Source organism: Marmota monax, unplaced genomic scaffold, assembly GCF_021218885.2.
Source record: "Marmota monax isolate L192 unplaced genomic scaffold, Marmota_monax_Labrador192_F-V1.1 WCK01_AAM20220418_F8-fsc00157, whole genome shotgun sequence".
In the NCBI taxonomy this organism is placed as follows: domain Eukaryota; kingdom Metazoa; phylum Chordata; class Mammalia; order Rodentia; family Sciuridae; genus Marmota; species Marmota monax.
In genome coordinates this window covers 4,000,938-4,028,262 of record NW_026694573.1, presented here as the reverse complement: position 1 = coordinate 4,028,262, position 27,325 = coordinate 4,000,938, and the positions used below count along the sequence as shown (strand labels likewise).

General features: G+C 46.1%; 2 protein-coding genes across 5 annotated transcripts in view; one reads left to right on the top strand and one right to left on the bottom strand.

Annotated features, from left to right (window-relative positions):
* Rsph14 (radial spoke head 14 homolog) overlaps positions 1-8,122 on the bottom strand; it is an 82,437-nt gene extending 74,315 nt beyond the window's left edge. The window contains exons 1-4 of the mRNA XM_046421145.2: positions 8,051-8,122; positions 6,750-6,994; positions 5,807-5,909; positions 1,415-1,533 (exon numbers count right to left, since the gene is read on the bottom strand). Coding sequence (XP_046277101.1) covers positions 1,415-1,533; positions 5,807-5,909; positions 6,750-6,948 — 421 coding nt within the window. The 5' untranslated portion in view covers positions 6,949-6,994; positions 8,051-8,122. The remainder of the gene's footprint in view (positions 1-1,414; positions 1,534-5,806; positions 5,910-6,749; positions 6,995-8,050) is intronic.
* A 3,282-nt stretch (positions 8,123-11,404) lies between these two features.
* On the top strand, positions 11,405-27,011 carry Rab36 (RAB36, member RAS oncogene family). 4 transcript variants are annotated; one of them, XM_058571800.1, is made up of 11 exons: positions 11,405-11,664; positions 13,244-13,324; positions 14,710-14,801; positions 16,814-16,879; positions 17,738-17,839; positions 20,425-20,489; positions 22,045-22,100; positions 23,038-23,115; positions 23,503-23,593; positions 24,950-25,069; positions 25,501-27,011. In XM_058571800.1, the coding sequence occupies exons 2-11, from the start codon at positions 13,256-13,258 to the stop codon at positions 25,563-25,565; spliced, it is 804 nt and encodes a 267-aa protein (XP_058427783.1). In that variant the 5' UTR covers positions 11,405-11,664; positions 13,244-13,255; the 3' UTR covers positions 25,566-27,011. The 4 variants fall into 4 exon arrangements, with proteins under 4 accessions (XP_058427783.1, XP_058427784.1, XP_058427782.1 ...); XM_058571801.1 differs by having other exon boundaries at positions 13,237-13,324; XM_058571798.1 differs by lacking the exon at positions 11,405-11,664 and having other exon boundaries at positions 11,677-13,324.
* The last annotated feature ends 314 nt before the right edge of the window (positions 27,012-27,325 follow it).

Below are 27,325 nucleotides of genomic sequence, written 5' to 3'. Positions count from 1 at the left end.
GATGTTGTGTCCGCCGAAAACTAAAAAAAATAAATATTAAAAAAAAAAAAAATTGGGGCTGGGGATGTGGCTCAAGTGGTAGCACACTCACCTAGCATGCGTGAGGCACTGGGTTCGATTCTCAGCACCACATTAAAAAAATAAAGATATATATTAAAAAAGTAAAAGTTTCAAAAATAAAATAAAATAAAAACAAGATACTATATACACATACGTACGCGCACACACACACACACACACACATCAAACTAGCTAAAATAAAAAGAAAAGACCAAATGTTGATTAGAATGTAGAATACCTGGAACTCTCATATACTGCTACTGGGAGTGAAAATTGGTGCAACTATTTTAGAAAATCATTTAGTAGTACCATCTAAAGCTGAACATGAATTTATCTTATGCCAGCCAATTCTACTCCTACATATGTCTCAAAAGAAATGTACATATGTGCCCACCAGAAGACATATATAAGTGTGTCTATACCCCTTTGTTCTTGGTAGCCATAAGTAAAAACAACTCAAATGTCCCTCAGCAGCAGAATGGATAAACTGCAGTACACTCTCATTATATATATAATGTGTATACCAAACCCCAGCACTAAAACAGCAGAAATCAGTAATATATAACATACATGAATCTCAGAAACAAAACATTGAGTGAAAGAAGCAAAATATTATAATCTGTATGTTTCTATTTCCATTAAGTTTTTAAAAAGACATGAACAGGGTTGGGGGTATAGTACATGATTACCATGTATAAGGACCTGTGTTCAATACCCAGCACTGAAAAAAAAAAACATTAACTAAGCTATGGCCTTATAAATTAAATATATTGTTTCTCTTTGGATGTGAGGTAGAACCCTGTATGGTGTTTATGGGAAGCCTTGGAGTACTGAAATATGCTATGTATTTCTTGACTTGGGTAGTTGTCACATGGCATACTCATTTAGTGCAATTTAATCAAATATTCACATACGTGATTTTGCTTTTGTTGTTGTTGTAGTTATTGCTTTTTTCATGTGAAGGGTGCTGGGGGTTGAACACAGGGCCTTGTATTTGCTAAGTATGTACTCTATCTCTGAGCTATGAACTACTGCCCGTATGTGTGCTTTTAAAAGTACATGTTATATTTTAATAAAAAGGTAACTTTTTTGTTGTTGTTGCTAAAATTGTTGAGATGTGAGTCTGTTATCCAGGCTGGTCTTAAACTCCTGGGTTCAGGTGAGCCTCTTAACTTGACCTCCCAAGCAGCTGGGATTATAGGCATGTACCATCATGCCCAGCAAAATGATAATCTAAAAAAATTTTTTTAATATACTGAGGACTGTGATTTGCAGTCTGGCGTGTATGTGACCTGGCGAGGAAGTCCAGGGGCCACAGGAAAATCTACCAGATCTGCTTGTAGGGCAAGCCTACCTGAAGGTAGCTGGGCCAGGTACTTGAATGCCTGGTGCAGGTTCTGCCGGCACAGTGCATAGGGGTCATCCATCAGGAAGGACAGGGCAAGGATGATATCATTCTCTAAAAAGCCATTTCTGGGAAGAAAAAGTGGATTTAGACATAACTAATATCATGCCTGGAGAGGATCAAATAAGAGGTCAGGCCCCTGTGGGAGTCTGAATTCATGTTAGATAGGGCAGACAAGGCCAGAAGTAAACACCACATTCTGGAATCCCCGGAAGCCATGAGAGCAGAGCAGTAGTTGATGTGGTGACAAGAATCACATAGCTCTGCTCCTTCCTAGCCATGATTTAGACTCCAGCTCTTTGTGCCCCTGTATTCTTATTTTCACTCTTCTGGCCCTCAATCAATCCCAAGGTCTGTAAAATGAGGATGGTTCAGCAGAGGGGTTCAGGCAAAGCACCTACCTTGCCTGAACTGCAGGGCTGAGCTCACTGGCTCTCAGTTGAGCTCCATAAGCCCACCCGCCCCAACTTCTCCCACTTATCTTCCCCTAGTTGAGTTGTGAGCTTGCCAGAGGCCAGCTGCTTACCTCCAGACCTATGGGTACCTGTTATGCTTGTTTTTATAATTATGAATAGGGTAATTATAATTATGAATAGGATTATATATATATTAGGTAAGCCAACTAGGTGAGAAGACTTTTTAAAATTTTCTTATGAAAAAAAGTTTGAATGTTTTGCAAAGACTCAAAAGTCTAAAAAACAAAAAAAAAGTGAGATAATTGTAAAAGATTCTAGAATGTTTTTTGCACACAGATTATTTCACCAGTGTTTTCCAGTTCTTGCTCTGCTTTAATGAAACCATAGTTGCAAATCAGGTGTGTGGTTAAAGAAAAAAAGCTGACAAGGACATACCATCCAGTGGATCCATAGCCTAGAAAAGGCCTAGGTCCCATATGGGGATTAGCAATGTCTTATCATTTGTGTTTTGGGTTAAAATGAATCATTTAAAGAAAATATACCATTTCTTTCTTGGATCCCCTACTATCCTCATCACCCCTCCATCACTTTTTTTGTTTGATTGGATTTGGGGGAGGTTTTTTTGTTTTTTGTTTTTGTTTTTGTTTAGGGTTTGCCCAGCAAAATGGTAATCTAAAATAAATTTTTTTAGGGCACTTGATCACTGAGCCACATCCCAGTCCTATTTTGTATTTTATTTAGAGATAGGATTGCACTGAGTTGCTTAGCAAGCTTCGCTTTTGCTAAAGCTGGCTTTGAACTCGTGATCCTCCTGCCTCAGCCTTCCAAACTGCTGGGACTACAGGTATGCGCCACTGCCGCCCAGCTTTCACCATTTCTTTAAAGCAACCAACTGATTATTGAATCCAACTGAACTTGTAAAGAGGACTGCTGAGGTCACATCTGTCAGAGCAGAATTCAGAGATAAATGAGAAGTCATGTGTGAAGCCCTCAGCTAAGTTCCCAGAATATAGGACATATGCAACTAATTATGCTACAATGGCATTAACCTTAATGAAATGTTTGTTGTTGTTATTGTTCTTTTTAGATATACATGACAGTAGAATGTATTCTGATATATTATACATACATGGAGTATAACTTATTCTAATTAGGATCCTATTCTTGTGGTTGTACTTGATGTGGAGTTACACTGGTCATGTATTTATGGAATGTTTTGAATTGTTCTGGAAGAAAAGATCATAATGGGACACACAAGTTGCAGGGGACTTCACTGACCATTGGGTTCTCGACAGTCAATACCCTGTGACCCATTCTATGTCATTCATGCTTGAAAGCTGGGTGGTGCATAACGGTAGTCCCAACTACTCAGGAGTCTAAGGCAGAAGGATGGTTTGAGCCAAGGAGTTCAGGACCAGCCTAGGAAACAATGAGACCCTATCTCATTTTTAAAAATAAAATAAAAAGATTTGGGGGTCTATTTCAGTGGCAAAGCATGTCCTAAGCATGCATGAGGCCCTGGGTTTAATCTCGATCACTCAAAAAATAAAAATTATAATAAAGCCAGTTATGTTGTCTGTGGAGTTATGTGGCCCCTCTCACTAGCACACAAGCTAGAGGAAAGATTAGACCATTTAGGAAACTCTCCTGTTCATGAAAATATGTGAATTGACTTCCCAAGGTGTCAAGATGCCCAGCCTGGGCTGCTATCCTCATCACCCCTTCCATCACTTCCTGTATAGCAAGAGGGCAAAAAGGTTTCAACACAGGCAGTTCAGGGCAGTTACACAGGATTTGAATGGGCTCCAAAACCTGTTGGCTTTAGTTGTAAGATTACTGCTGAACTTGGGGGAAATATAGAAATCACCCATATTTGTTTTTGGCCCTTTGTCTTCCTTGTCCAATGTAGTATGCTGGTAAGAGGCTGGAGTTTGGACTCCTAGACCCTGGGCACATAGTAGTATGTCCTCTCTCTGGTCTCCCCCAGTACCCAACTTGCCTCACAATGGTGGTGTGAGGAATGGCTGAGAACACTGAATATGTTCTGTGCGAAGGCCAGATTTTTCGCCATATCCTCCCATATTGTTAATGTGGGCACAGCCAGGACTCCCCAGTGCAGGTTATCCTAGTGCCACTAAATAATTTACTGTCACCTTCCCTAGGCATTTACTTCTATTTGATCATCTCTCCTCAGCATCCATTGTCCCTCCCTAAAAACTATAACCTAATGTCCATATCAAGTCCAGAAAAAAAAAGGAAAAACAACAAGAAAAATGAGAGACACTTGACTCCTGGGCCCTGTCACTCCCCAAGCTCTCAGATCCCTGGGGTCCTCCTAAGTACCTGCTCCAACCTGATCCTGTACCCCTAAAATTGTTTTTGTTTGTTGATTGGTTGTTCTTGTTTGGTTTGAGTCAGGATCTTGCTGTGCTACCCAGGCTGGGCTTGAACTTGTGGGCTCAAGTGATCCTCCTACCTCAGCACAGGCACACAGTAGCACACCTTGCCCTGTTTAAAGTTTTAAAGAACCATTCTGAGGTAATTTCAGATAGGCAAATTGAGACTTGTATCAAAAGGTCACAGAGGAGAAGAGTGTGCCCCCCACCCTGACACACCAGAGCCCACGGCCTCACCCCACTGCTCTGACCACAGCACTGATCTACTACCTGTTGCAGTGTGTGATTTAGAATGCTAACTGCGGCACTACCTTCCCCTGCCTCTATCTCCCCCCATGTCCCCACATCATCACCATCACTCCCCATTCATAGTACCCAATTAGCCCAGGGCTGCAGGATCAGGTTGAAGCAGGTACTCAGAAGGACCCCAGCAGTCTGAGAGCTTGGGGAGTGACAGGGCCCAGTAAGTTTGGGTTTTATGAGATACCCCCACACTCTTGACATGGATTGACATCTCTCAGAATGGGTGACTGCTGTTCATACTCAACAAGCCTAAAGGCAGTCAGCATCTTGCCCTTTAAGCTGCCCTTCTTTTCTGGACCTGTGCACACTGGCCATTATTATCCTTTATATAGAAGACCAGGGGTAGAGTTTGGGGATATGACTTAGAGTTTGGTTTGTTTGTTTTGGTGCCAGGGATTGAACTCACGGGTGTTTAACGACTGATTCATATCCCCAGCCCATTTTATTTTATTTTATTTTATTTACTTTGAGACAGGGTCTCACTAAGTTGCTTAGGACCTCACTAAGTTGCTAGGGTTGTTCTCCACTTGCAATCCTCCTGCCTCAGCCTCCTAAACCACTGGGATTACTGTGCCCAGGTGGGGTTCTGTTTTTAATACAAAGTAAAACTAGTGATCTCTGGTCAAAAGATTGAACTCAACTAATATGATAAAGCACCTCCAAGCCTCCCCTTACTACCACTAACCCTTAACCAAGGGTTAGTGGTAGTAAAATATGTTTAAATGTAAAATGCAAATCTGTACACAGGAAAGGGACATTTCTAGGTGCCAGAAACCAAGAACCTAGCATCCTGAGCAAGAAGTAAGATCACCAATCTAAAACAGATGTGTGCTTTGAAGCTGGTATTTTACCACCTGCACAGGAACAGGAATTAGAGCCACAGACCCTGTGGGGATCTGGGACAGGGAAATTGGCTTCCCATAAAAATCAAAGAAAAGACAAAATTGTTGCAGATGTGGGATCTGAACTAAATTTCTACCTTCAAAGTGGGAAGTTCATAGCTAGACGCTAACATAAAAATTAGTCTGGAACAGAGGGTCCCATTAGGCCCTCACAAAAGGAACCAAAAATCACCCCACACAAAGGTTTGTTCTGGTCAAACAGAAGTCCCACCAAAGACCAGTGCTACAGAAAAAAATTAAGAACACTAAGGTCAGTCAAGAACATCCATCCAGAGATGAGTGTGTCTTCCAAATAAGGCATTGGTCTAAGAGACAGCTGCCCACCTGCCCACGTTATGAGTCGCCATGATGTAGAGCACCTCGGTGGTCTTTATTCGAACCACGTCATCATCATCCTTCAGCAAAGATTTCAGGCTCTCCAGGAAGCCTGTGAGATAGAAAAATCTTTGAACATTTGCCATTACTAGAAATTAATTAACCCAGAAGTCAACTTGTGAGAAAATGTTGGACAACAAGAATGACTAGCGTTTCCACTGCTTTGGGTGTTAAAGAATCATGTCAGTTACACAGCATTTGAGAGTCACTGAAAGGGCTCACACCCAGAGACCATCTCATCTAACACTTCTCAATTTTCCTTGTATACTTCCTACCAGTGCCTTCTCTCAAAATCATCCATGGTGTTAAGTAAAAGACCTTTGCCATTTCTTTGACCCCAGGAGAGATGTGAGATAAAATTACAACCCTGTCCCAAACTAGTCACATGACCTTGAATGGGATATATCTAAGGATACCAGATTCAGCAAATAAAAACTCTGCACATGACTGTAATCAGTGATTCGGGAGGCTGAAGCAGGAGAATAACAAGTTCTAGGCCAGCCTCAGCAAATCAGCAAGGCTCTAAGCAACTTAGTCCCTGTCTCAAAAATAAATTTAAAAAAATACAAAGATCTGGGGATGTAACTCAGTGGTAAAGTGTCTCTGGGTTCAATCCCCAGTACAAAAAAAAAAAACCTGATTAATTTATTGATTAGGCAATCCCAGACTCACACCCTTTCTTTGAACCTCAGTTTTCTTGTCTGTAGATTCAGAACATTTCCTCTCTTAAAAGTGCCACTACAAGAACTAAGATAACTCAGGCACAACACTTGAGGTACTGCTGGCCCCAAGTGAGGCTCATTAAATAGCAACCCTTATTACTGAAGCTCCAAACAGTGTCTGAGCTATGCCAAGATCCCAGTCATGGTCACTTGGGCTGTGAAATTCTCACCTAGGTTGATGGCCTCGTAGACATACTCAGGGTCATGCATGAGATCACAGAGGGCCATGAGGGCTTTCTGCCTTGTCAGCAGGTCTTCTGAATTTAGCTCTTCATTCAGCTTGGGCAGGGCCCTACAACCATAGGCAATGGCAGCCTTGGTGGGGTTGATATCGGGAGGAAGATACTTGGAGATCTGGGCATGAGCCATCTTTCCACATGCAAAGGACTTTCAAAATGAAGTTCTGCAGAGACCACTGATTAAAAAAACCCAAAAAGCTGTGTTATTACTATTGTGATTTAAAGACTACTTTTCATCTGATCACCAAAACTGTGAGGGCAGGTGAATGGCTATATTGCATTTTACAGATAAGCAGAGTTCTCCCATGCAATTCATTTAACAACAGAGGAAAACACTCTGACAGTTCATAAGCTCGGTTCTCACAGGCACTGAAGGGACAAAACAAACCAAACAAGCAAACACCAAGATGGTCTCTCTATTTAGTGATTATCTGATGCCAGCAATAACTAGTACTTAACTCAACCACCCCATAAGGAGAAGACTTGTATTATCCACATTTTACAAATGAGGAAATTAAGAGAAAAGCCAAGGAGCTTGGAGGTCGAAGAATTGGTAAAGCTAGAAGCCATTGTCCAAATCCAGGTCTAGCTCATTCACCTGTCAAGAACCCATATTCACATGTTTAGAATACATCTGCAAAAAAAGAATTAAGGTTAGAGGATGAGTTATTTTTATTACACACACACACACACACACACACACACACACTTTCAACAACTATTAGCAGTGTGGCTTAGTGGTTAAGGGCTGGCTGCAATCCCAGGTCAGAGTGGTCCTTAATAAGTTTTCTCCTCCATCTGTGCCTTTCTACGATTACAAAAACAAGAAGTAATAGTAGTACCTCCTTCCTGTCCTTCCAGCATTATCATATTAACCATTAACAGAGGCCTACAAGCCTGTGGCTATTGTTATGATTGTTATTGCATTTAGTCACATAGTCAGGAATCTCCCCAGTAAAAATTGAATCAAACTCTGATACCTGGCATCAGATGACAAGGGTAAAGGGGCCTCTCTGGGAATGACACAACCATATCTGATCTGGGCTCCCCTCTCAGGAAACAGTAGGCATTGGGACAGGGACCTGCCCTCCTCTAGAGGGCACACACTGGAGTCCGGTCATTTATAGAAACACGCAGGATAGGGTGTGGAGACATCGGTCCTGGGTGGGCAGGTCTGGGTAGGTCAGGGAGCCCCCCTGTCCCCGCGCCACTGACCCACAGCCGCCCCTCACCTGCCTCAGCTCTTCCAGTCTTCTGGCACCCCCCAGCCGTCGGCGTGCTCCCGTTGCCAGGCAACCTGGTTGCCAGGAGACTCCAGCAGCGGCTGCTGCGTCCGGCTTCTACAAATGGCGCCCACGGAGCAGGCGCGAACGGCTGCACTGATGTCCTACTCCAAGTGGGAGCAACAATGTTTGACAGGTTTACTAAGGGGAACAAAAGTGACCCCCCAGCTTTCTTCAGGGTACAGAACTGAAAGGAAGTGACTAATGTATGCCTTTCTCAGTACTAGGCACTTTCTTTTTCTTTTTTCGTACTGGGATTGAATCCAGAAACGCTTTACCACTGAGCCACGACCCAACCCTTTTTATTTTTCTTTTGAAACAGGGTCTCACTAAGTTGCTCGAACTTAGAATCTTCCTGCGTCAACCTCCAAAGTCGCTGCGAATACAGGCCTGCACTATCATGCCCAACATTTTCCATGCTTTTGATCATCAGAGTAAAGCCATGAGGTGGTTAACATTATGCAGGTTAGGGATAGGAATCTCAGGTTCAGTAGCTTTCCCCATGTAGCTGGGATTATAGATATCATTACCATGACTGGCTCCCTCCCAAAGCCTGTATTGCCTGTAACTCTAATGACCTCTTTGTCCTTCAAGAGGCAAATTGGTGGACACTTTCTCTAGGAACCTTTTTTTCCTCTACAAATCCAAATTACTAAGATATTTCATATCTCATACCTTAATCACCCCCACTGTCACACTCCCTCCAGGTGCTGGGGATCAAACACAGAGCCCTGGGTAAGCAAAGGAAGTGCTCTACCACTGAATTTTACCCCTAGCCCTCTATTTATTTCTGATTCCCCTAGAGATATACAACTTCTCTGTGGAAAGAAACCACATCAATTCTGTTTCCTTGCCTCCCCAGGGCCAGGCATATCCCATGAGATGTTCAGTAAGAATAGAAAAAAACTAAGTGGTTAATGGATTTGAATGGAACTTTACAATCTAAAAGCACTTTCACAGAACCTGGGTTTAGGAGGCTGAGGCAGGAGGATCACAAGTTCTAGACCAGCCTCAGCAACTAACAGATCACTATCTCATGTGATCTTCATAAGAAACCCTTGAAGTAGATAGGTTCATAGCTGAGCAAACTGTGGTGCCTAAAAAGCAACTCACCTAAGTTTATCCCCTAGGTCTGAGACCTTCTCAGTGAAACCTATTAACAAAAGTATGGGAACATCTGCCTCCAGTATATTAGTTCTGAATTAAAGATGACTAACTTGGATATGTGTATCAAGAACATCATATTGTGATGCAGAAATCTGCCCCCTAGGAATGGGGATATAGCTCAGTTGACAGAATGCTTGCCTTGCATACACAAGGCCCTGGATTCAATCCCCAGCACGAAGGAGGAGGAGGAAGAGGAGGAGGAGGAGGAGGAGGAGGAGAGAAATCTGCTTTGTCCCCTATTGTCCTTGAAAGGATAAAGTCCTGCTTCCTCCTTCCTGATCATCCTATGAGCTAGCTGGTTCCCTCAGCCATGCTCTTCTGCCAAGATGTTCTGCCTCAAATCCAGCTCCGAGGAATTGGAGCTGGCCTTCTAGGGACTAAGGCCTTGGAAACCATAAACCCTCAACTTTTCTTCCCTAATATTGTTCTGGTCAGATCTTTTAGTCACAGCAGTGAAAAAGCTGACTAAAACAACTTTGAATTAAATGGAATTGGAAGTCTTAGCAGCTGCTTAAAATCAAGGTCCCTTTAGTATAACCACAGCCAACCACAGGAAGCTCTTGCTCTGAACTTTCCTTATCTGACTGAAGGAAATCTTCAGAAAGAAATGAGCCAGGCGCTGTGGTGCACGCTTGTAATCCCAGCAGCTCAGGAGGCTGAGACAGACAGATCATGAGTTCAAAGCCAGCCTCAGCAACAGCAAGGCACTAAGCAACTAACTCAGTGAGACCCTGTCTCTAAATAAAATACAAAATAGGGCTGGGAATGTGGCTCAGTGGTCAAGTGTGCCTGAGTTCAATCCCTGATACACCCTGCCCCCCCAAAAATGAAATTGTCTCAAACTCCCTCCTTGAAATTTCATCAAGAAAGGAAAACTAGTCATCAGAGAAGTTTGGCTCTGCTCACTTACTGCTAACCTTTGGATGAATTTGATTCCAACCAACCCAAAAGAGAAATGAAGCATCCTAAAAGTACATAAAATAATGAAAATCAACCTGGTTTTGCACCCAAAATGATAAAAGTCATACATTTAAAATAAAGATTAATTTTAAAACATAAATTTTTAAAAGGAGAACGTTCTAATTGTTTTAGGAAAGTGCTATGAAGAGCACTCACTGGGCTGGGAGTCAAGAAATCTGGGTTTCAATTCTAATTCTAACTCACTAGGTTTGAATCCTTTCATATGAATAAGAGTCTTAGTTTCCTTGTCTGTGTAAAAAGGAGCTGAATTAAATAGGTTCTCAAAACTGGAAAACCAGGACCTCTTTGAATCTAGTTACATGGTTTTATGAAAGGGCCTCTGGAGGATCTGGTGTTGTAGCTAAGTGGTAGAGCACTTGCCTAGCATGTGTGAAGCATTGGGATCAATTCTCAGCACCACATATATAGAAATAAAGTAAAGATCCATTGACAACTAAAAAATAAAAATAAGATTTTTAAAGGGCCTCTGGAGACCATGTAGTTCTCTACACACAACCTCACTTTCCAAACAAACCAGCTCAGGGGAGTTCAGTAATTTTAGTCAACTTTTCCTTATTTTTTTCTTTTTGTAGTGGGGATTGAACCCAGGGGTAGTTTACCATTGAACAACACCCGCAGCTCTTTTTATATTTATTTTTGAGACAGGCCTCATTAAGTTGCTTAAAGACTCTGTTGAGGCTGACCCCAAACCTGCAATCCTCCTGCCTCAGCCTCTGAGTCGCTGGGATGAGAGGCGTGCACCACTGCGCCCGGCTCCAGCCAGCTTTTAAACACCCATTTATCAAAGAAATTCATTTTGTAGCATGTGCTCTGGAAGCCAGACATGCATGTGATTTTCAGACAGCGTCGGATTCAGAACTATACAGTTAGGTCAGAAGATGGCAGACATCAGGCAACAACCATCAGGGTGCTTGAACTCCGAACAAATCCCATAATACAGCAAGAGTTCTAATCCCATGAATCCCATGATTACTACTACTCCTCCCTGTTGAGATGATTGCCAGAGGGAGCAGCGCGCGCAAACCTCTTTCTGAAGTCAATCCCAATCCAGGCCTCCTCCCCATAGAGCTCCGGCTCCACCCACTGGACTCCCTGGTCCCGCCCGTCGCCCGCCTATCCTGTTTCCGCCCTGGTTGCCTTGGTGATCTCTGACGCTTAGGCCGCGTCCGGAAGTCTTTTCTCGGCTGACTGGCCCAGACCCCGGGAGACTCTTGTTGCTATGGTGATCGCCCGTTCTGCCTGTGAGCGGGACTCTTTCCAATATCAGCTCCGCCCAGACCCCACCCCCGACGTCCGGGATTCGTCCGACCCTCGCCAACCTCGCGTTGCCCCTGTTGCCGTGGTGATCACGGGGCGGGGGGCGCGCGCTGCGCTACCAGGCCACGCCGACCTCCGAACCTTCGCAGGCTCTCTGGGTAAGTCGGCTCTCCTCGGTCTCGGTGAGGGCACGTTCCAGAGGCTAGGGTCGCAAGGTCTCAGGGTTTCCCCCGCCTGCTTCCTACTCCCAGAACTTATACGCGGTCTGCCAGCCTTTGGCCTGGGGCCAGGCCCATTCTGGTCCTGAAGGGGAGCGCGGTTAAATGAAGAACAACAGACTGACCTTGGTCAGGGCCACCCTACAGAGAAGAGGGAGCCCCAGACCGGAAAATGATGTGGAGGGCGTTGAGTAGGCTTTGAGGGACCAGACTCTGGGTGGGATGAGGACTTTCTGGAAAAAGGCCTGAAACATAAAAATCCCCAGACCAGTCAGCCTTCATCCTTTTAAGACTGGGAGCAGGGGACTCTCCCTACTCTGCTTTCATTACCTGAGCTGTGATCCTCATCCTGGCTTTTGTGCAATGCCTCACCCCAGAGAGTTAAGCTCAGCGAAAGAGCCTCTCCTGCTTAGACACCTGTCAAGAAGAGACCCATGTTTTCTGATTCCCAGGCAGAGTCCAGCAGGCCTGAGTCCCTCACACTGTGCTGCCTGCAGATTGAAAGAGATGCCCTGACTTCTTATGCCCCATTGGCCTTTTCCCCATATTCCTTACAGAAGGTGGTTTAGATCTGGTTTTAAAACTGATGAAAAGTTAGGCAGAAACTCCTAGGTATACATCTTTGGGGATTTGCATGACTCCCTAATTCTTGTCAAGATGAAAATTACAAATTTAAAGTTTTGGTTCTTTTTCTTTTTCTTTTTGAAAACCCAGGAGGGTTCAACCACTGAGTCGCAATCCCAAGCCCTTTTTATTTTTATTTCTTTAAATTTTGAAACAGGGTCCTACTAAGTTTCTTAGGGCTTTGCTAAATTGTTGAGGCTGGTTTTGAACTTGGGATCCTCCTGTCTCAGCCTCCCCAGTTCCTGGGATTATAGTCATACACCATTGCACCTAGCCAAATTTAAAGATCTTAATTGGTGTTATTTGCAAATGATCCTAGAATCCAGCAACACATCTTTCTATAAAATAGAATGAGTGTTCTGATGAGCTAAGCAGGAGAATTTGTTTGTTTGTTTCCCCTCTTTTTGTTTTGAGACAGTTTCTCCATGTTGCCCAGGCTGGTTTCAAACTTCTGAGCTCAAATAATCGTCCCACTTTAGCCTCCAGGCTGGTACTAGAGGCCTGTACCACCATAGCCAGTGGATTAGAGGTTAGTTTAATAGGCAGAAAAGTACTGAAGAAAGCAGAAACAGGACAAAAAACAGATTAGTTTCAAGTTACCAAGGTTAAAATGGAGGGACTTCCATATCATCCTGACTCAGGTAAACTGGGCCCCTTTGGATTAATTGCTATGAATCTCATGGTGATTTTGTTGTTGTTGTTGTTGTTTGCTTTTTTGTTTTGTTTTTGACAACTGATTGTTTCAGAGTTCAGTTTGATCACGTGGCACCTAACACAAGTGACTACATTCTGGTTTGGTCTGATCTGCTGAGGCCTAGTGCAAGGAGGCTAATCCAAAATGATGGGCTCCTATAAATTTTATTTAACACTCTCTTTCCTCTGTTTGAGTCCACAGGACTCTGGAAGAATGAGGTCTTCTCTGATGCCTTTGGGGCCCCCTGTGAGCCGGGACCGCATCATCACCAACTTTCCTAAGGTAGAGAGTCATTAGGCCAGTGCTTTTTGTCTACATTGCCCTCCTGACCCTGAGGCCATGCCCGGATTTCCTCAACTTACCGTCACCCCCAGAAATCAAGCAGGTGAATCCAGGAGATCTTTCTTCTTGAGCAGCTGGAAAACTGAGTATTGACTTGCCCAAGGCAGACTAGTGGTGACAGGGAGCTGCAGTGTGGCTGAAGGTTATAAATCAGACAGTTCTAGGTGTGAATGCTGATTTCTTCATTAAATGTGTGACCATAGGCAAGTTACACAATTTGGAGCCACTGTTACATAAGGATGAACATCTCATGTTGGAATGGTTGTTGTTGTTCTCATTATTGTTACTGTTACCACAATAGCATTCCAGTGACTGGGGGTGTCACTCAGTGGTAGAGCACTTGCATAGCATGTGTGAGGCCCTGGATTCAATCCATCATACCACGAGAGAGAGAGAGAGAGAGAGAGAGAGAGAGAGAGAGAAACAGTGTCTGTGTTTGTTAATACATGACAGAAAATATTTCTGGAAGATTAAAACTCTGCCATCAGTTGATCGGTGTTTGAGTGTGGCTTGGTACAAGCCACCAAATGGCCTTTTGTATATTTTGGAATCTGTGCCAACCTGTAGGCTCTGGGTGTTTGGGGTCTGCAGCTATTCCTTCTCCCGCCTTATTCACCTTCCCCAATAAGTTTGTTCTCCACACACTCACAGACCTTGGACAGTTCTGCTGGGTTTTCCATTGCAACAAAGCTTGGGCCATTGCTTCCTCTATGGAGCTTGACAGTGGTAACTAGGGATGGTGGAGACTGGTATTTCATGAACTGAAAGGAAGGGAAATATGATTGGCACAAAACAGTCCAAGTTTCATGGGAGGAAGTACATATTGATCAAGACAATGAGGCTCAGAGAGGTAGAGAAGTTTGCATGACATCACACAGCCCGGAGTGGCAGAGCAGGGATTCAACCCAGCTACTTTTGGTTCCAGGATGCCCCACCCTAGGGAGGCAACCTGGGGCATCTGTTCTCCTTCTGCCTACAGTAGTTAGGATCATAGGCCATTGCTGGCCAAGCCTATCCTGTACCTCAGGGCCACAGCACTTCAAACCTGAGGAATTCCCAGTCAGGTTGTATTGGGTCCACATAGTGCTACCCTTTACTCTGTGCCTCAGTTACCCTGTCTCTAAAATCGGCTCACTAAAATTGGCTACTTTGCAGCCTATGATATGACAGGAAATAGGGAAAGCCAATGAGGCTGCCAGGCTCAAGGCTCAGGGGGAGCACTGGGAAGTAGGTAAACCCACAATGCCCAGCTCAGGTGACAGGGCTGTTGTAGCTTTGCAGGATGGTGTGCCTGTCTGTGTATTTGTCTGTTTGTCTCTTTGTAGTGGTACACACCTGATGCCTGCCTGCAGCTCAAGGAGCACTTCCACGGGCAAGTCAGCGCAGCCTGCCAGCGCAGGAACACGGGGACTGTTGGGTGAGCCTGTGGGATGTGAGGTGTTGGGAGAGATGACCAGAAGGAACAAATGCAAGTGTGAATTTAAAAATGAACAAAGAAAACACATGGACTAGACTGACACAGTCCAGTACTGGATTTCTTGTCTGGCTTTACTTGACACACATTGCCATTTCCTTTTCTCGGAATCTCATGCAGGTGATTTTTCCTCCTGAGGTCTCAACACAGGTTCATTTCCACTGTCTATAACATCTTTCTTCCTTCCTTCTTTCCTTCCTTCCTTCCTTCCTTCCTTCCTTCCTTCCTTCCTACTGGGGATTAATCCCAGGGGCTCTTAACCACTATGCCACATCTCCAGCCCTTTTTATTTTTTGAGACACAGTCTTGCTAAGTTGCTTAGGGATTCGCTGAGTTTCTGAGGCTGGTATTGAGCTTGTGATCCTCTTGCCTCAGCCTCCTGAGCCACTGGGATTACAGGTGTGCACCCCGTACCTGGCTGAAACATCTTTCTTACTCTTGTTGCCTCCCCTTCCTCTTTGGTTTTCTGTGACAGTTCCTTTGGAAGCCTAATCTGATCCTCTGCTCCCACTGTCCCTCATCCTAAGCCGCTGAGTGGGGTGCCCTTCCTGTGAATTCTTGAAGCCCAAGAACTTATCTAAGGGCTGTTTTGCCTGTTTGTATTCCTCACTAGAGCTATCCCACAAGGGCCAGGGATATGCCTCTTATGTTCCTATCTCAATAGTACTTATCACTACTGGCACAGGATTTTGCAGTTGTTCTCTCTTTTAAATAACAGGTATAGGGGCCTGCTCACAGTCTGCTCAGGGAGTTGGCTGTGCTCACAGATATAGTGAGGCCAAAAGAGAGCCCAGCTCAGAGTTCCCCAGAATTGCACAAAGTCAGAATGGTCAAAGGGGCCATGCCATGCTCATGGGGTGAGAGTCATGTTCTGAATCCCTGACCCCTCATGACCACACCAGAGGTAGGGAGAAAAAGGTACTGAGGGTACCTGCCATAATACTGGTAATATCTTTACTTCTCAGTTTGAATAATGGAGTCAGGGTCAGCCTATTCCAGAAGAAGAGGGCTTCCTGGAAGCAGGGTAGACACAGTCCCTACCCTCACCAGATGTGGTAAATTGAATTGTAGGTCAGGCCACCAGGTAACACAGAGGTGCTCTCTTGCAGTCTACAAGCATGGGAAGTGCCTATTTGATGTTTCCCTGGGTTGGTTTCTTCAGCCATTGATATCCTTTAGAATGAGCTACAGAAAGAAAGTGTTGTCAACAGTCCCAAATATGCTGCTTCCCAGATTACAGGACATATACACATATATAGTAAGGGTGTGGCTGCTCTCAATAAGCAGTGTCCCTAAGGAGCCCAACAACTTCATAGCAAATTTGCCTCAAGCCACAGCTCAGATGTGCACACCCTGAGTTCTCTTCATGGCGTACCTCTTGGCCTGTTTGAGTCTTGCACACATCTCCAGGTGAGTAGGTGACAATGGTTCCTGGTCAGGGATTATCTGCTTATAGTGAGCTTAGTCCATGTAGGTACACATTCCCAGAGGGTACATAGCAGGAAACAGAAGCTGCAACCCACCCCTTGTGTCGGTGTCTCCCCACTCTTGGGCCCCATGTCTGCATCCTCAGTGTGGCACCCTGCCATCCCCCAATTAGAGGTACCCATCATTACTGGTTACCATAGCCCCACTTGTACTCCCACCTCTGCCCCCTTAGCCTATGACTCAGCCTCTCCTCATGCCCATTTCTAATTCTCAAGACAGTGATTTTGGCTAAGAGGGGTCAAGGGTACATCCCTAGGGTAAGCAGAGTTTCCAAAACAAATGTAGGCTTTCCCACTCTTCCCTTTGAAGATCAGGGAGGGAGAACAAAAGGCTCGGCAGTGTGGCCCATGCTAAATTCAGAATTGAGGGGTGACTCACTGCAGAGAACTCAGGGAAGGAAAGAGTTGTGTGTGTTGAAGACACTCTTGAAACCATGCTCAAGGGTGACACAGACATATTTGTCCCAGGCTCAAACTCTCCAAGGTGGTGGTTGTTGGTGACCTCTATGTGGGAAAGACCAGTCTCATCCACAGGTAAGGCCATGTCATCTCCTTCCTACCCAGTCAGGTTGACCACACTTCCCAGGTTGTCACCTTTTATTTGGGAGGCCCACATTATCACAGTGGGGACTGTGTGGCTGCTGAGAACTAGCCTCAGTCTGGTGGGAGCCAGGTGGGGAAGGGTCAAGAAACTGGGGAGATGATGAGGTTGACAGACAGTAGGGCAATCCAGGAGCCTGGGATTATTCACACTGTTAGGACCCTGGGCTAACCCTTTCACTGCCGTCCCTGAGAATAAACCCTTAGTTTCTCTCACTGTTCTAATTTACAGTGTTTGCCTTTGAGGCTGCCATAGCCCCTCTTCCCCTACCTTGTTCTTATTGGCTGCTCTGTTGCCACAGTTTAAATAATTGTCCCCATGTGTTAAAAGCTTGCTCCCCCACCTATGGTACTACTGGAAGGTGGTAGAATATTTAAGGGTCTCTAGATTATTGGGAGCATGGCCTTAGTGGGGATAATGGGACCCCCACCCCTTCTTCCTTCTCTCTTTCCCTTCCCAGCCATGAGGCGAGTGGTTTTGCTCCACCACATGCTGCTGCCATGATATGCTGCCTTGCCACAGGCCCAAACAGAGAGGCTGATATCATGAACTGAAAGCTCTAAAACTGAGCCCAAATGAACCTTTCCCCTAAGTTGATTATTTCAGGTGATTGTTTAGTGACAGAGAGCTAACACACTTGTTTGTCTGCAACCTCTGCAGATGGTCCCTTCTTTATCAGTTCCCATCATTGTACTTTATTTGCCTCCAGACGTAGTGTCACTATCAAGAGCAAAGCTTCCATGCCCATTTCTGTGAAGATACTTCTCTGATAGCTTTATTGCCTCCAACAGGTTTTGCAAGAATGTTTTTGACCGAGACTACAAGGCTACCATTGGGGTAGACTTTGAAATTGAACGCTTTGAGATTGCTGGGATTCCCTACAGCCTCCAGATGTAAGTTGCTGTTGTGGGTGCTGATTCTCACATGACTTATGTGTGGACTTTCAGGAGGTGCCTGGGGAAAATGTTGGCCAACTCGTTCTCATTTGTACCCCATGGTGCTCAGCAAGGACCCATCTGGACAAGCAGAACCTGGAGTGGTTGAGAGAAATCGGGTTTTACAGCTCCCTGAGTTCCCAGATCCTCAGTCCCAGGAGTTGTTCTGTGTTGGTGATCAGATCTGGGGAAGGTCTTCACAGCCTGACTTTCCCACCCATCTCCAACCTCCCCTGATTGCCTTCTGCTCTTGCTAAGTCTGGTCCTGCTCCTAGACTCTAGCAAGCCCTTCCCCAATCTGGACCTCCTGTGATTCCACAGAAAGTAAGGTAGCATTGATAAGCCTCTGTATGCAGCAATAAAATGGGACCAAATCCTGTCCCTGTGTGCAGGCTTGGACAAAGAGGGTTCTGGCAGAGGCTACACTGTCCACACCTCTCTCTCAGGTCTGATGTGCTCATCTTCCTCCTCATACATTTCCCTCAAGTAACTTCTGCTCCCCCTGCTACTCTTTCCTTCTATTTCTGTCTGTCTCCTTTCCTGCCTAACCCCATGCCTCTGCTTCTCTGTGGCCTACTAGTTTCAACTCCTCCCTTTACTTTCTCTCACAACAGCCCAGGGTCTACCCAGGCTTACCTTGGCCCAAAGTGGTACATTCTCTGGACCTTGCCTTTCACTCCTCTGGCACCTGAAAGATGCCACAGACCTTGTTCAGGCTCCAGGCCCCCGCAGTATCCTGAGCAGCCCCTCTCTCTTCCCTGCTCTCCTGCATGATGGCCACTGTTTTCTTCTTGCCCGTTGGCATTAACCAGGCCTGTCGTGGTCCCCTTCCCTTTCTTCCTATCTTGCTTCATCCCCCAATCCTCTGTGCCCTCTCTAGGCTAGACCTGCAGATCCTGTGAATGTCAGCTCCCAGCTTATTGAGGCAGTGTCCTAGTGCTATCCTAGAGCCAGATGATATCACATCGTGTCCAAGGGACAGTACAGAGTCAATCCAGAGCAAAAGAGGCTGTGAAAATCAGGGCAGTAAGACTGAGGGATCTAAAAAGGTGAGAAGGACAAAGAGCCAGGTGTCCCACATGGAGCCATGCAGAGAGTGACTAGTGGCTGGTTTCTCATTATAGCAACAGGCTATATCTAATTAAAGTTGCCAGAACAAAACAGCGTTACTGTCCTACTGCAGCCTCTCTTACATTGAGGTTGTTACCAGCCACCTAGCTGGCCCTATCTCTAAGTCAAACCCCAACTCCCCAACCAGAATCTTCTCCAGAAATGAAAGAAGATAGCCAAAAAGTCTGCATCATGCTGGATCACTTGAAAAAAACTTTTAGATCATTGATGTCATGTCTGTGGTTTATTTTACTTTTCAATTCACTGAGAAAAGTTAAATTTTGATAAGTTGGCTTTAAAAAGGTATTGGGAGCTGGGTATGGTAGCATATGCCTGTAATTCCAGTGGCTCAGGAAGCTGAAGCAGGAGGATCACAAGTACAAATACAGCCTCAGCAATTTAGTGAGACCCTGTCTCATAAGGAAATATAAAAAGGGACTGGGGATGAGGCTCATTGGTTAAGTGTCCCTGGGATCAATCACTAGTACCAAAAAAAAAAAAAAAAAAAGGATTCAGTGTTGAATTTCAGGCTTATCCCTGCATATTGACCACCTGCCTTGTTCTAAACCAGGGCAAATAGATCTCAGCATGTGCCTCCCGAACTTCTATATCATGCCTATGGTAAATAGCATTAATTTATTGTGGCTCATCTTCTAAGTCCATTTCAATGTGTTACTTTAAAGAGCCAGAGGGATAATTGATCAGAGTTACCCAGGGGATACAAATCACATCCCTGTTAGACATACCTGGTAACTACAGTCTGGAAGGTGAAGCAGTGCCCCAGTCACACATGAGCAAGTGGCAGAGGGCCATGGCTGAAGGCCTGGCCTGGAACCCAGCACCATTCACAGGGAGTAAGCCACACCACACTATAGAGCATATGTTCCTTTTTTTTCTAAATTAATTAATTTATTTTATTTGTTCTTTTTGACATATTATTACATATATGGAGTACAACTTATTCTAATTAGGATCCCATTCTTGTGGTTGTACATTATGTGGAGTTACACTAGTCATGTATTCATATGTAAACATAGGAAAGTTATGTCTGATTCATTCTACTGTCTTTCCTATTCCCAGCCCCCCTCCCTTCCCTTCATTCCTCTTTATCTAATCCAATGACATATGTTCCTTTTGAATGTCACAATCAGAAGAGACTGAGCTGTAACTCCATTCATCTGGGCAGTGGAACTGCTAAGGCCATGCTCTCCCCAGTAGCACTGTGAATCCGGTGAGAATTCTTCGCTGGAGGGATCATCAGGATCTGGTGGCAGGGATAGTTGGCTCATATAAGCCCTTTCTGTAGCCCACACTGTTGACACAACTGGTGCAGGTCCTTGGGTCTCCCTCCATGATACTACTGGCCTGGAGGGTCAGATTACTATAATTGCTTAACCTGCTACCATTTTCCTTTCTCTTTCCTCACTGCACAGCTGGGACACAGCCGGACAGGAGAAGTTCAAGTGCATTGCATCTGCCTATTACCGAGGTGCCCAGGGTAAGTAATGTTACAAGGGTGGAGCCCTCAGCCATGTGCAGCATGGGGCTCCCTGCTGTGCTTAATAGCAGGAAACCTAGGTTCTTTGCACAGGCCACTGAGAAAACACTCCAGCCAGTGCTTGGGAGTGAGGAAGCTGCCTTCAAGGCAGGGCCTTGGCTAGCTTTGGCAATGATGCTTTTTTTAGGGAGCCTGTGATGGTGAGTGCTGGCTGTCTCAGTTCCAGTTTTCAGCTCAGGAAAGGATGTTTTTGTCCAGGGGTCCCAGAAAAGAGGGTAGCATCAGACTCTGTGGTAGGTAGAGAGAGAGACTTGTCCTGCCTTGTTAGGAGAAGGCTATGCCAAAGAAGAAGAATGAAAGGGAGACCTTGACAGGAATGGAAGGTCCTAAGTAGGGGTCAGCAGCATTGGTAGGGCTCAGCAGAGGCAGCAGCATAAGCTTTTCATGCCAACCTTAGCTTCCCAGGAAAAAGATAGAAGTGGATTTCAGTGGGAGGTATAAGAATTGTCAAAAGGATACCAAACCAGACTCAAAGTATAAGTCACAATTAGGCCTACTCAGTAGTGGTGAAAGAATTCAGATGTTTCACTCAGGTTTGAAAGAAGCAAAAACAGAAGCAAATCATAAGCAACTCACCTAGGATTAGAGCTATAGTTTGGCGATGTTGACTGTGGCCTCTAGTAAACTTTACCTCCCAGATCTCTTTTCCTTGAGGGATGCTGCCTCCCTGGGGCTAGAGATGTGAGACACCTGGCACAGCTCTGCAATCAGCAGCTGGGCTGCCATTATCCCCATCATCAATGTCCTCCATTTCTCTATTCCTCTCTGCCTTAGGAGGGCCATCAGCCATCAGCCAAAGTGCAGAGGTATCCTCTGTTCAGCTTGCTCACATCCCAAGGGGTGGGTAGTAGAGAACAGATATTTGCCTGGAATGTCCTCCACGTGGGCTTCCCCTCAGGAACCACCTCAACACCATGGGCCTAAGGGAGTACCAGTGACAAGATGAGCTGACAACAGGGTTGCACATCCCAGTTTTCTGCTCATCTGACTCCCTAGAAGTTGTTTCCATTGAGCTGGTTGTTGCTAATTATCATCATAGCCATAGGTTGAAACTGTGACCAGGCTCTAAACTAATAGTTTTCAAAATAGCTGCCCTTATTTGCCCTCACAGCATCCCTGAGAGCTAGAGGTATCATTCTGACCATTTTACAGATGGGGAAACTGAGGCTCTCAACCATTAAGACTCTTGCCCAGGCTCCCTTCTCCATAAGTGGCAGAGGGTATCTGTTGCCAAGGCCACATGCTCCTGTCTCCTCATCCTACCTCCTTGGATTCCTCCCTGAGACTGTGCTGCTGGGTATAGGTAGCAGGAGGGCAGATCCTAGAGGGAAGCCATAGGGAATTTCCTCCCCAGCCTCTACTTTGGGGTTCAGAGCCAGAAGCTATGTTGGCAGTTCCTTGGGTTCTGTAGATGTGTCTGAGGGGAGCCCCTTTTTCATACTTTGTTGGCTTCACTTGTTACTGATTGGCTATTGGCTTTTCCCTATGTGTCTAGTGATCATCACAGCCTTTGACCTCACTGATGTACAGACTCTGGAGCATACCAGGCAAGTAATCCTGGACTCTGTGAATCCTTCAGGCCACCTAAGTTCAGGAACCTGCCTAGAAGAACTCCCTAAACCTGGCCACTAGGGACCCCCAAAATGGATTTAAGTGACCAGGCTCATTTGTCAGAACCAATTGCCCATAGGCCACCTATTGTTCAGTTGCCTTTTTATCCCTCAAGATCTGTCCTCATCTGCTACTCAGGGGTATATAACCAATGCAATTGCACCACAGCTCTTGCTCCAAAAGACCCACATTTGCTTTAATACCCTGCTGTCAGGCTGGAGATGTGACTCAGTGGGAGAGCACTTGACTAACATGCATGAGACCATGAGTTCAGTCCCAACACCCCACTCCCCCAAAAATGCTCTGCCACTCTGCTATCACATCTTGAGTGTTCTAATCATTTCTGAATGAGGAGTCCTCTCTGTTCCCTTTTCCCTAGGCCCTGATAATTTCAGAGCCAGCCCTGTCTTGAAGGAACATGAATTTGGTACTTGTTGTCTTAGAAGAAACATGGGCAATGTCACCAATTCCAGGAGGCCATCCTGCATCTGCCAGGAACTAAAGCCCCCTCACCCTTCATTTGTCTGGAGGCATTCACATCCAAAAACCTCCAAAGCATGTGAGGGAGGCAGGAATGCATTCCAGTTGATAAAGTGCAGGACCCACCCAAGGTCTCAGAGGATGAGGATGGGCTCTTCATCTCCCTGTGACTAGTGCTTTTGTATTGCCAATCCCCTCTGGTCCTACAAAAGTCTTTCTGTCTATAGGACCAGCATCCCCACTAAGCCAGTGTGGGCCAAAGCACCCTCCCTGAACCTTCCATCTTAGTGCTTCCAGTCCTGGGGAGGAGTCAAGTCTTGACCTTGTCCTCTGGTCCTCAAGACATGGATGGGTGGGTGGCATCTCAGGCTGTCTTCCCTCTGTGCATTCCAGGCAGTGGCTGGAGGATGCACTAAGGGAGAATGAGGCAGGCTCCTGCTTCATCTTCCTCGTGGGAACCAAAAAGGACCTTCTGGTAAGCAGAGCAGAGCTGGAGGCCTGGGTGGCCCTCAGGAAAATTCCTACACATTCAGCTCAAGTTTGAGGAGTGGGGGTGGCACTGACATAAAAAGCCCTGGAATTCAAAGACTGCAGGCATTGGAGCTAAAAGTCAGGGGAACTCAAGTTCCCTGTGCTGTTTCCTAAGAGAGGGACAACTGGCACTCATATTTGCCTATTCAGCGTGCTCATACCACTGAGGTGTCATCCCTGGGCAAACAGCATCTCTGCACTGGGGTTGCCTCACCTTCCCTAGGTGACCTGGGGAGGGAGGTGGCACAATGAAAGGGAACCGCTGCCTACCCTTAGGGGCATCCCTATAGAAGGGCCAGGACACTGGGTCAGTGAATACTGCTTCTTCCAGTCAGTAGCAGCATGTGAACAAACTGAACTGGAGGCTGTGCACCTGGCCAATGAGATGCAGGCTGAGTACTGGTCAGTGTCATCCAAGACTGGTGAGTAGGACAAGAGGCCATCATCATGGGGGGAGTGTGGGCTGTTGTGGGGCCAGTTCTGCAGGACTTGCTGTGTCACAGAGATTCTTGCCTTTTCTTTTGCATCTCTGACCATGCTAGTATCACGGCACAGCTGTACTGGTGACTGACAGCAATTTCCATTGCCTGAGAGGAGTCTCTTCCTCTCTGGAAGGACACTGGGAGGCCCCTATCGTGGGTGAGAGGAATAGCAACCTCTGGCCCTTGCCTTACTGGCATGTTTTTCAACACAGCCCCCATGGCTATCCATAGGTGGTCTGACCCTGGCCATGCTGGGTCCCCCAGAACCAGGCAAGATGCCCAACATCTCCTGGCCTTAAATCTCCTTAGCTGAGAAGCAGAGTGATGCCATCCATCTCATTTTATTTTTAATGAAATAACATGATTTACATTATAAAAGCCATATGTATTTATTGAAGAAAAATTAGGAAATCCTCCTCTAAGCAAAGAACAAACTTTGAAAGCAGGTTTCTGGGGAGATTGAATGAAAGAGCATGCAGTGCCTGGCATATAGTAGACTGCAGAGGCTTTCAGGACTTAGGATTTGGGCCCAATAGTCCTTGCCCTGGCCAAGCAGAGACAATGGACATCTGGCCCCAGACTGAGTGAGAGCCAAGGGTGGAAGAACCATCATTGGCCCACCATAAATGCTTGGAAGTACCTGTGCCTGGTGCCCTCTGTTGCATCCCAACAGTGTCCCTTCTGCCCTGTGAAGACCCACCCTCCTTTATCAGGGTAACCTCAGGTTCACTGAGACCTCACTATAGACCAAGCCAGACGGCCCTGTGCTGTTATGTAGGTTGTGAACTGCACAAAGGCAGTGTTCCTATTGGGTGCTGGAGCGTAGTCTGCTTCCTGATGGGCAGTTGCCTCTACCTGGAAGAGTACACACAAAGGCTCCATACTGAGAGCCAGCAGCATGTGGAAAGTTACAGGAGAGCAGTCACAGGTTTGTCCTGAACTCTGCCTGTGCCAGCACCTGGCCCATAGCAGGTGCTCAATAGCAATTGATTAGAAGCGTAGATGCTAGGGAATGAAGGCTTAGAGGTCTGAGGAAGTAGCCTAGGCAGGCAGCTGGGTCAGGGATGGGGGCTGGAGCCAGGTGGGAAGATAGGGCTGAAGCCAGCTGGGGGGCCTTGCCCCCAGCACTGTGAGTTCCCAGATGGGTGGTGGGACTGTGTTCAGGTAGTCACTATTACTGTCAGAGGTACTCAGAAAGGGCCATGTGCTGGCATGAGGGTGGGCTATCCTGTATTTGGATGCTCAAATACATTTGGGGGTCAGCTGGGGTCACACAGTTATCTTGTGGGCCCTCAGGAGAGAACGTGAAGGCATTCTTCAGCCGTGTCGCTGCCTTAGCATTTGAGCAGTCAGTACTGCAGGATCTGGAGAAGAGAAATGGCACTCGGCCCCAGGTTGGCGATGGAGACCTCATCCGTACGTACAGCCATGACTAAACATGATTGGGGAGCAGGCTGAAGGCCAAAAATCTATATCCACTCTCCTCCCATCACCCGTTTCCTTAACTTATGGCCCTCCATTGTCTTCTTTGGACCCTCTTCTCTGGGCTGTTGCTCCAGTCTCAGACCTGCAGCCTCCCTAATCCTGCTTTCCAACTCAGACACCTTCTGTGTCATCCTTCCTGACCTCCAGACAGCCTCCTAGGGCTCTGCTTTGGTTCTCCTAGTCTCTGCCTTTGCCCACTCTGTTCCACCACCCAGAGTGCCCCTAGGCCTCTTGCCCCAAGCTTCAAACAATAGGCCTAGGAGATAAAGGTCAGGGTACCCACTGACAGAGTGGGTGTGGCCCCTGCCCAGTGTTGGCTGCAGGATGCTTGAATGATACCAACTTACTTTTCCTCTCTACAGGAATGGAGGGGAGCTCACTGGAGACCCAGGAGAACAAGAGGCCCTCCAGCCTGAGCTGCTGTTAGCTTGGGCAAGCATCAGAGGCCTCCACTCCTTGGGTGCATGGGCAGCAGCTCCTGTGACGATGGAGAGGTGACGTGGAGCTTGAACTCTGCAGTATGTCTCCCCTCTAGGTGTAGAGGGCTTGCATTCCCAAGGATCAGCCGTTTTTCTGGCAGATCAGGAGCCACTGACTGCCAGAGCACTCCACACTGCCTACCAAGGGGCATCATGCCTGACTGTGGGTATTTCAGTGAGCTCCTTAAATGGGCAGTCTCACCTTTAGGGTCATCAGAATGTCATCTGTGGCCTTGAGAAGCCTCAGGGCTACAAGCTCAGGACACTCCTGCATTGTCATACATCTTTCACCCATGGCCCACATCAGCAGTCAACCCTGGCACTCTTTCCAAAGATCTTAGATGTGGCTTCAGAATCCTTCTCATTACAATGTTCCAGGTGACCAGAATTTGTCAAGGAGAAAACCTACTTGCCATCCTACCAGGGAGTTTTCTATTATCAATGGGACATGAAGTTCCAGGCCTTGGAACTCCAGGCCTCACTGTGCACTGTCCCTCTGCCACAGACTTCCGGGTTCCTTGGGCAGCCCTGCTCCTCTCAAAGGCAATGGACAAGAAAGTCTCTCAGGTTCCTCCCTAGTACCTCTGAGATCCCCATGGTCCTGCCCTCCAGGTCATTGGGCAACAATGGACAGAACAAGCTGCTCACACGTCTGGCCCATCTAGAGGATGAATTTCCTTTGCCATACTGTGAGATGAAGGACTTCATGGCCACTCCTTGGATAACTCACTTCTTATCCCCTGAACTTTATTCTGCCCTGCTCTGGCACTCATGGTGACCACCGTTGCCTTCCTGCCTCTCTCTCTCCCATTGGCCGTATATCTGCAGGACTTTTGTGATCTGACCACTACTCATCTATAGAGGACTCAAGAGACTGTCCAGAGTCTGGCATGTTTCTGACTCCACCATTTCCTCTTGCAAACCCAGAGTAGGCAGGAACACCCCCAGCTCTCTGCCCAGAGTACTTGCCCTCCTCTGTGCCCCTCCTTTTGCTCTTCCATGGGGTCTTTCCTGACCCTCTTCACTGCTATTAACTTTCCCACCCTCCCCATGCCACTCATCTCTGCCCTCTGCTGGTACATCCAGTATCCCTGTCTGCTGCCTGTAGATGGTGAGCATTTTGTAGGCAGCTGTGCTGGTCAGCACCCTTCTAGTGCCTGGCACACCTCATGTGCCCAGTAAATGTTAATTGACTAATAACAATTACCAAACATCAAAATTATAATGAACAATGGCATATTTTTTCTGTTCATTACCTCATTACCTTTTCCTCAGTTTCTCTCTCTACATATGTATGATATATAAAACATATATATATAAACACTTCTTTATATAAATTGCATTTGAAAAAATTGTGTGCTTACTGTAAAAAAAAAAAAGCAAAACAGTACAAAGCATATGAAATACAGACTTAAAGCCCCACCTCAGGTTGGTTCACTCCTGAAATGAGTCTGGATAACAGTTATTACTATTCCTTCTGAGCTATGTTCTCTTGTGTGCAAACCATGTTTGCTGGCTGGTTTGTTGTTTCTCAGCATGACCTTGTGCTGTACTCCCTGTCTGGCAGGTTGCCTTCCTAATGGCCTGCCTGGAGTCCTCTCACTGTAGGTGCACACTGAGCCTCCTGTTCTTTCAGCAGCTAAATTTTCTTTGGTGTAGACAGATCAAAGTTCATTTTATCAGCTCACAATTTGTGTCCATGTTTTAG

What these genes read in the sequence shown, in the direction of transcription:
- Rab36 (XM_058571798.1), top strand. Translation starts at nt 13,187, where the DNA reads ATGATGGGCTCCTATAAATTTTATTTAACACTCTCTTTCCTCTGTTTG. An exon ending in TCATCACCAACTTTCCTAAG is followed by an intron (nt 13,325 to 14,709) that starts GTAGAGAGTCAT and finishes GTCTCTTTGTAG; the next exon opens with TGGTACACACCTGATGCCTG. An exon ending in CTATTACCGAGGTGCCCAGG is followed by an intron (nt 20,490 to 22,044) that starts GTAAGTAATGTT and finishes CTATGTGTCTAG; the next exon opens with TGATCATCACAGCCTTTGAC.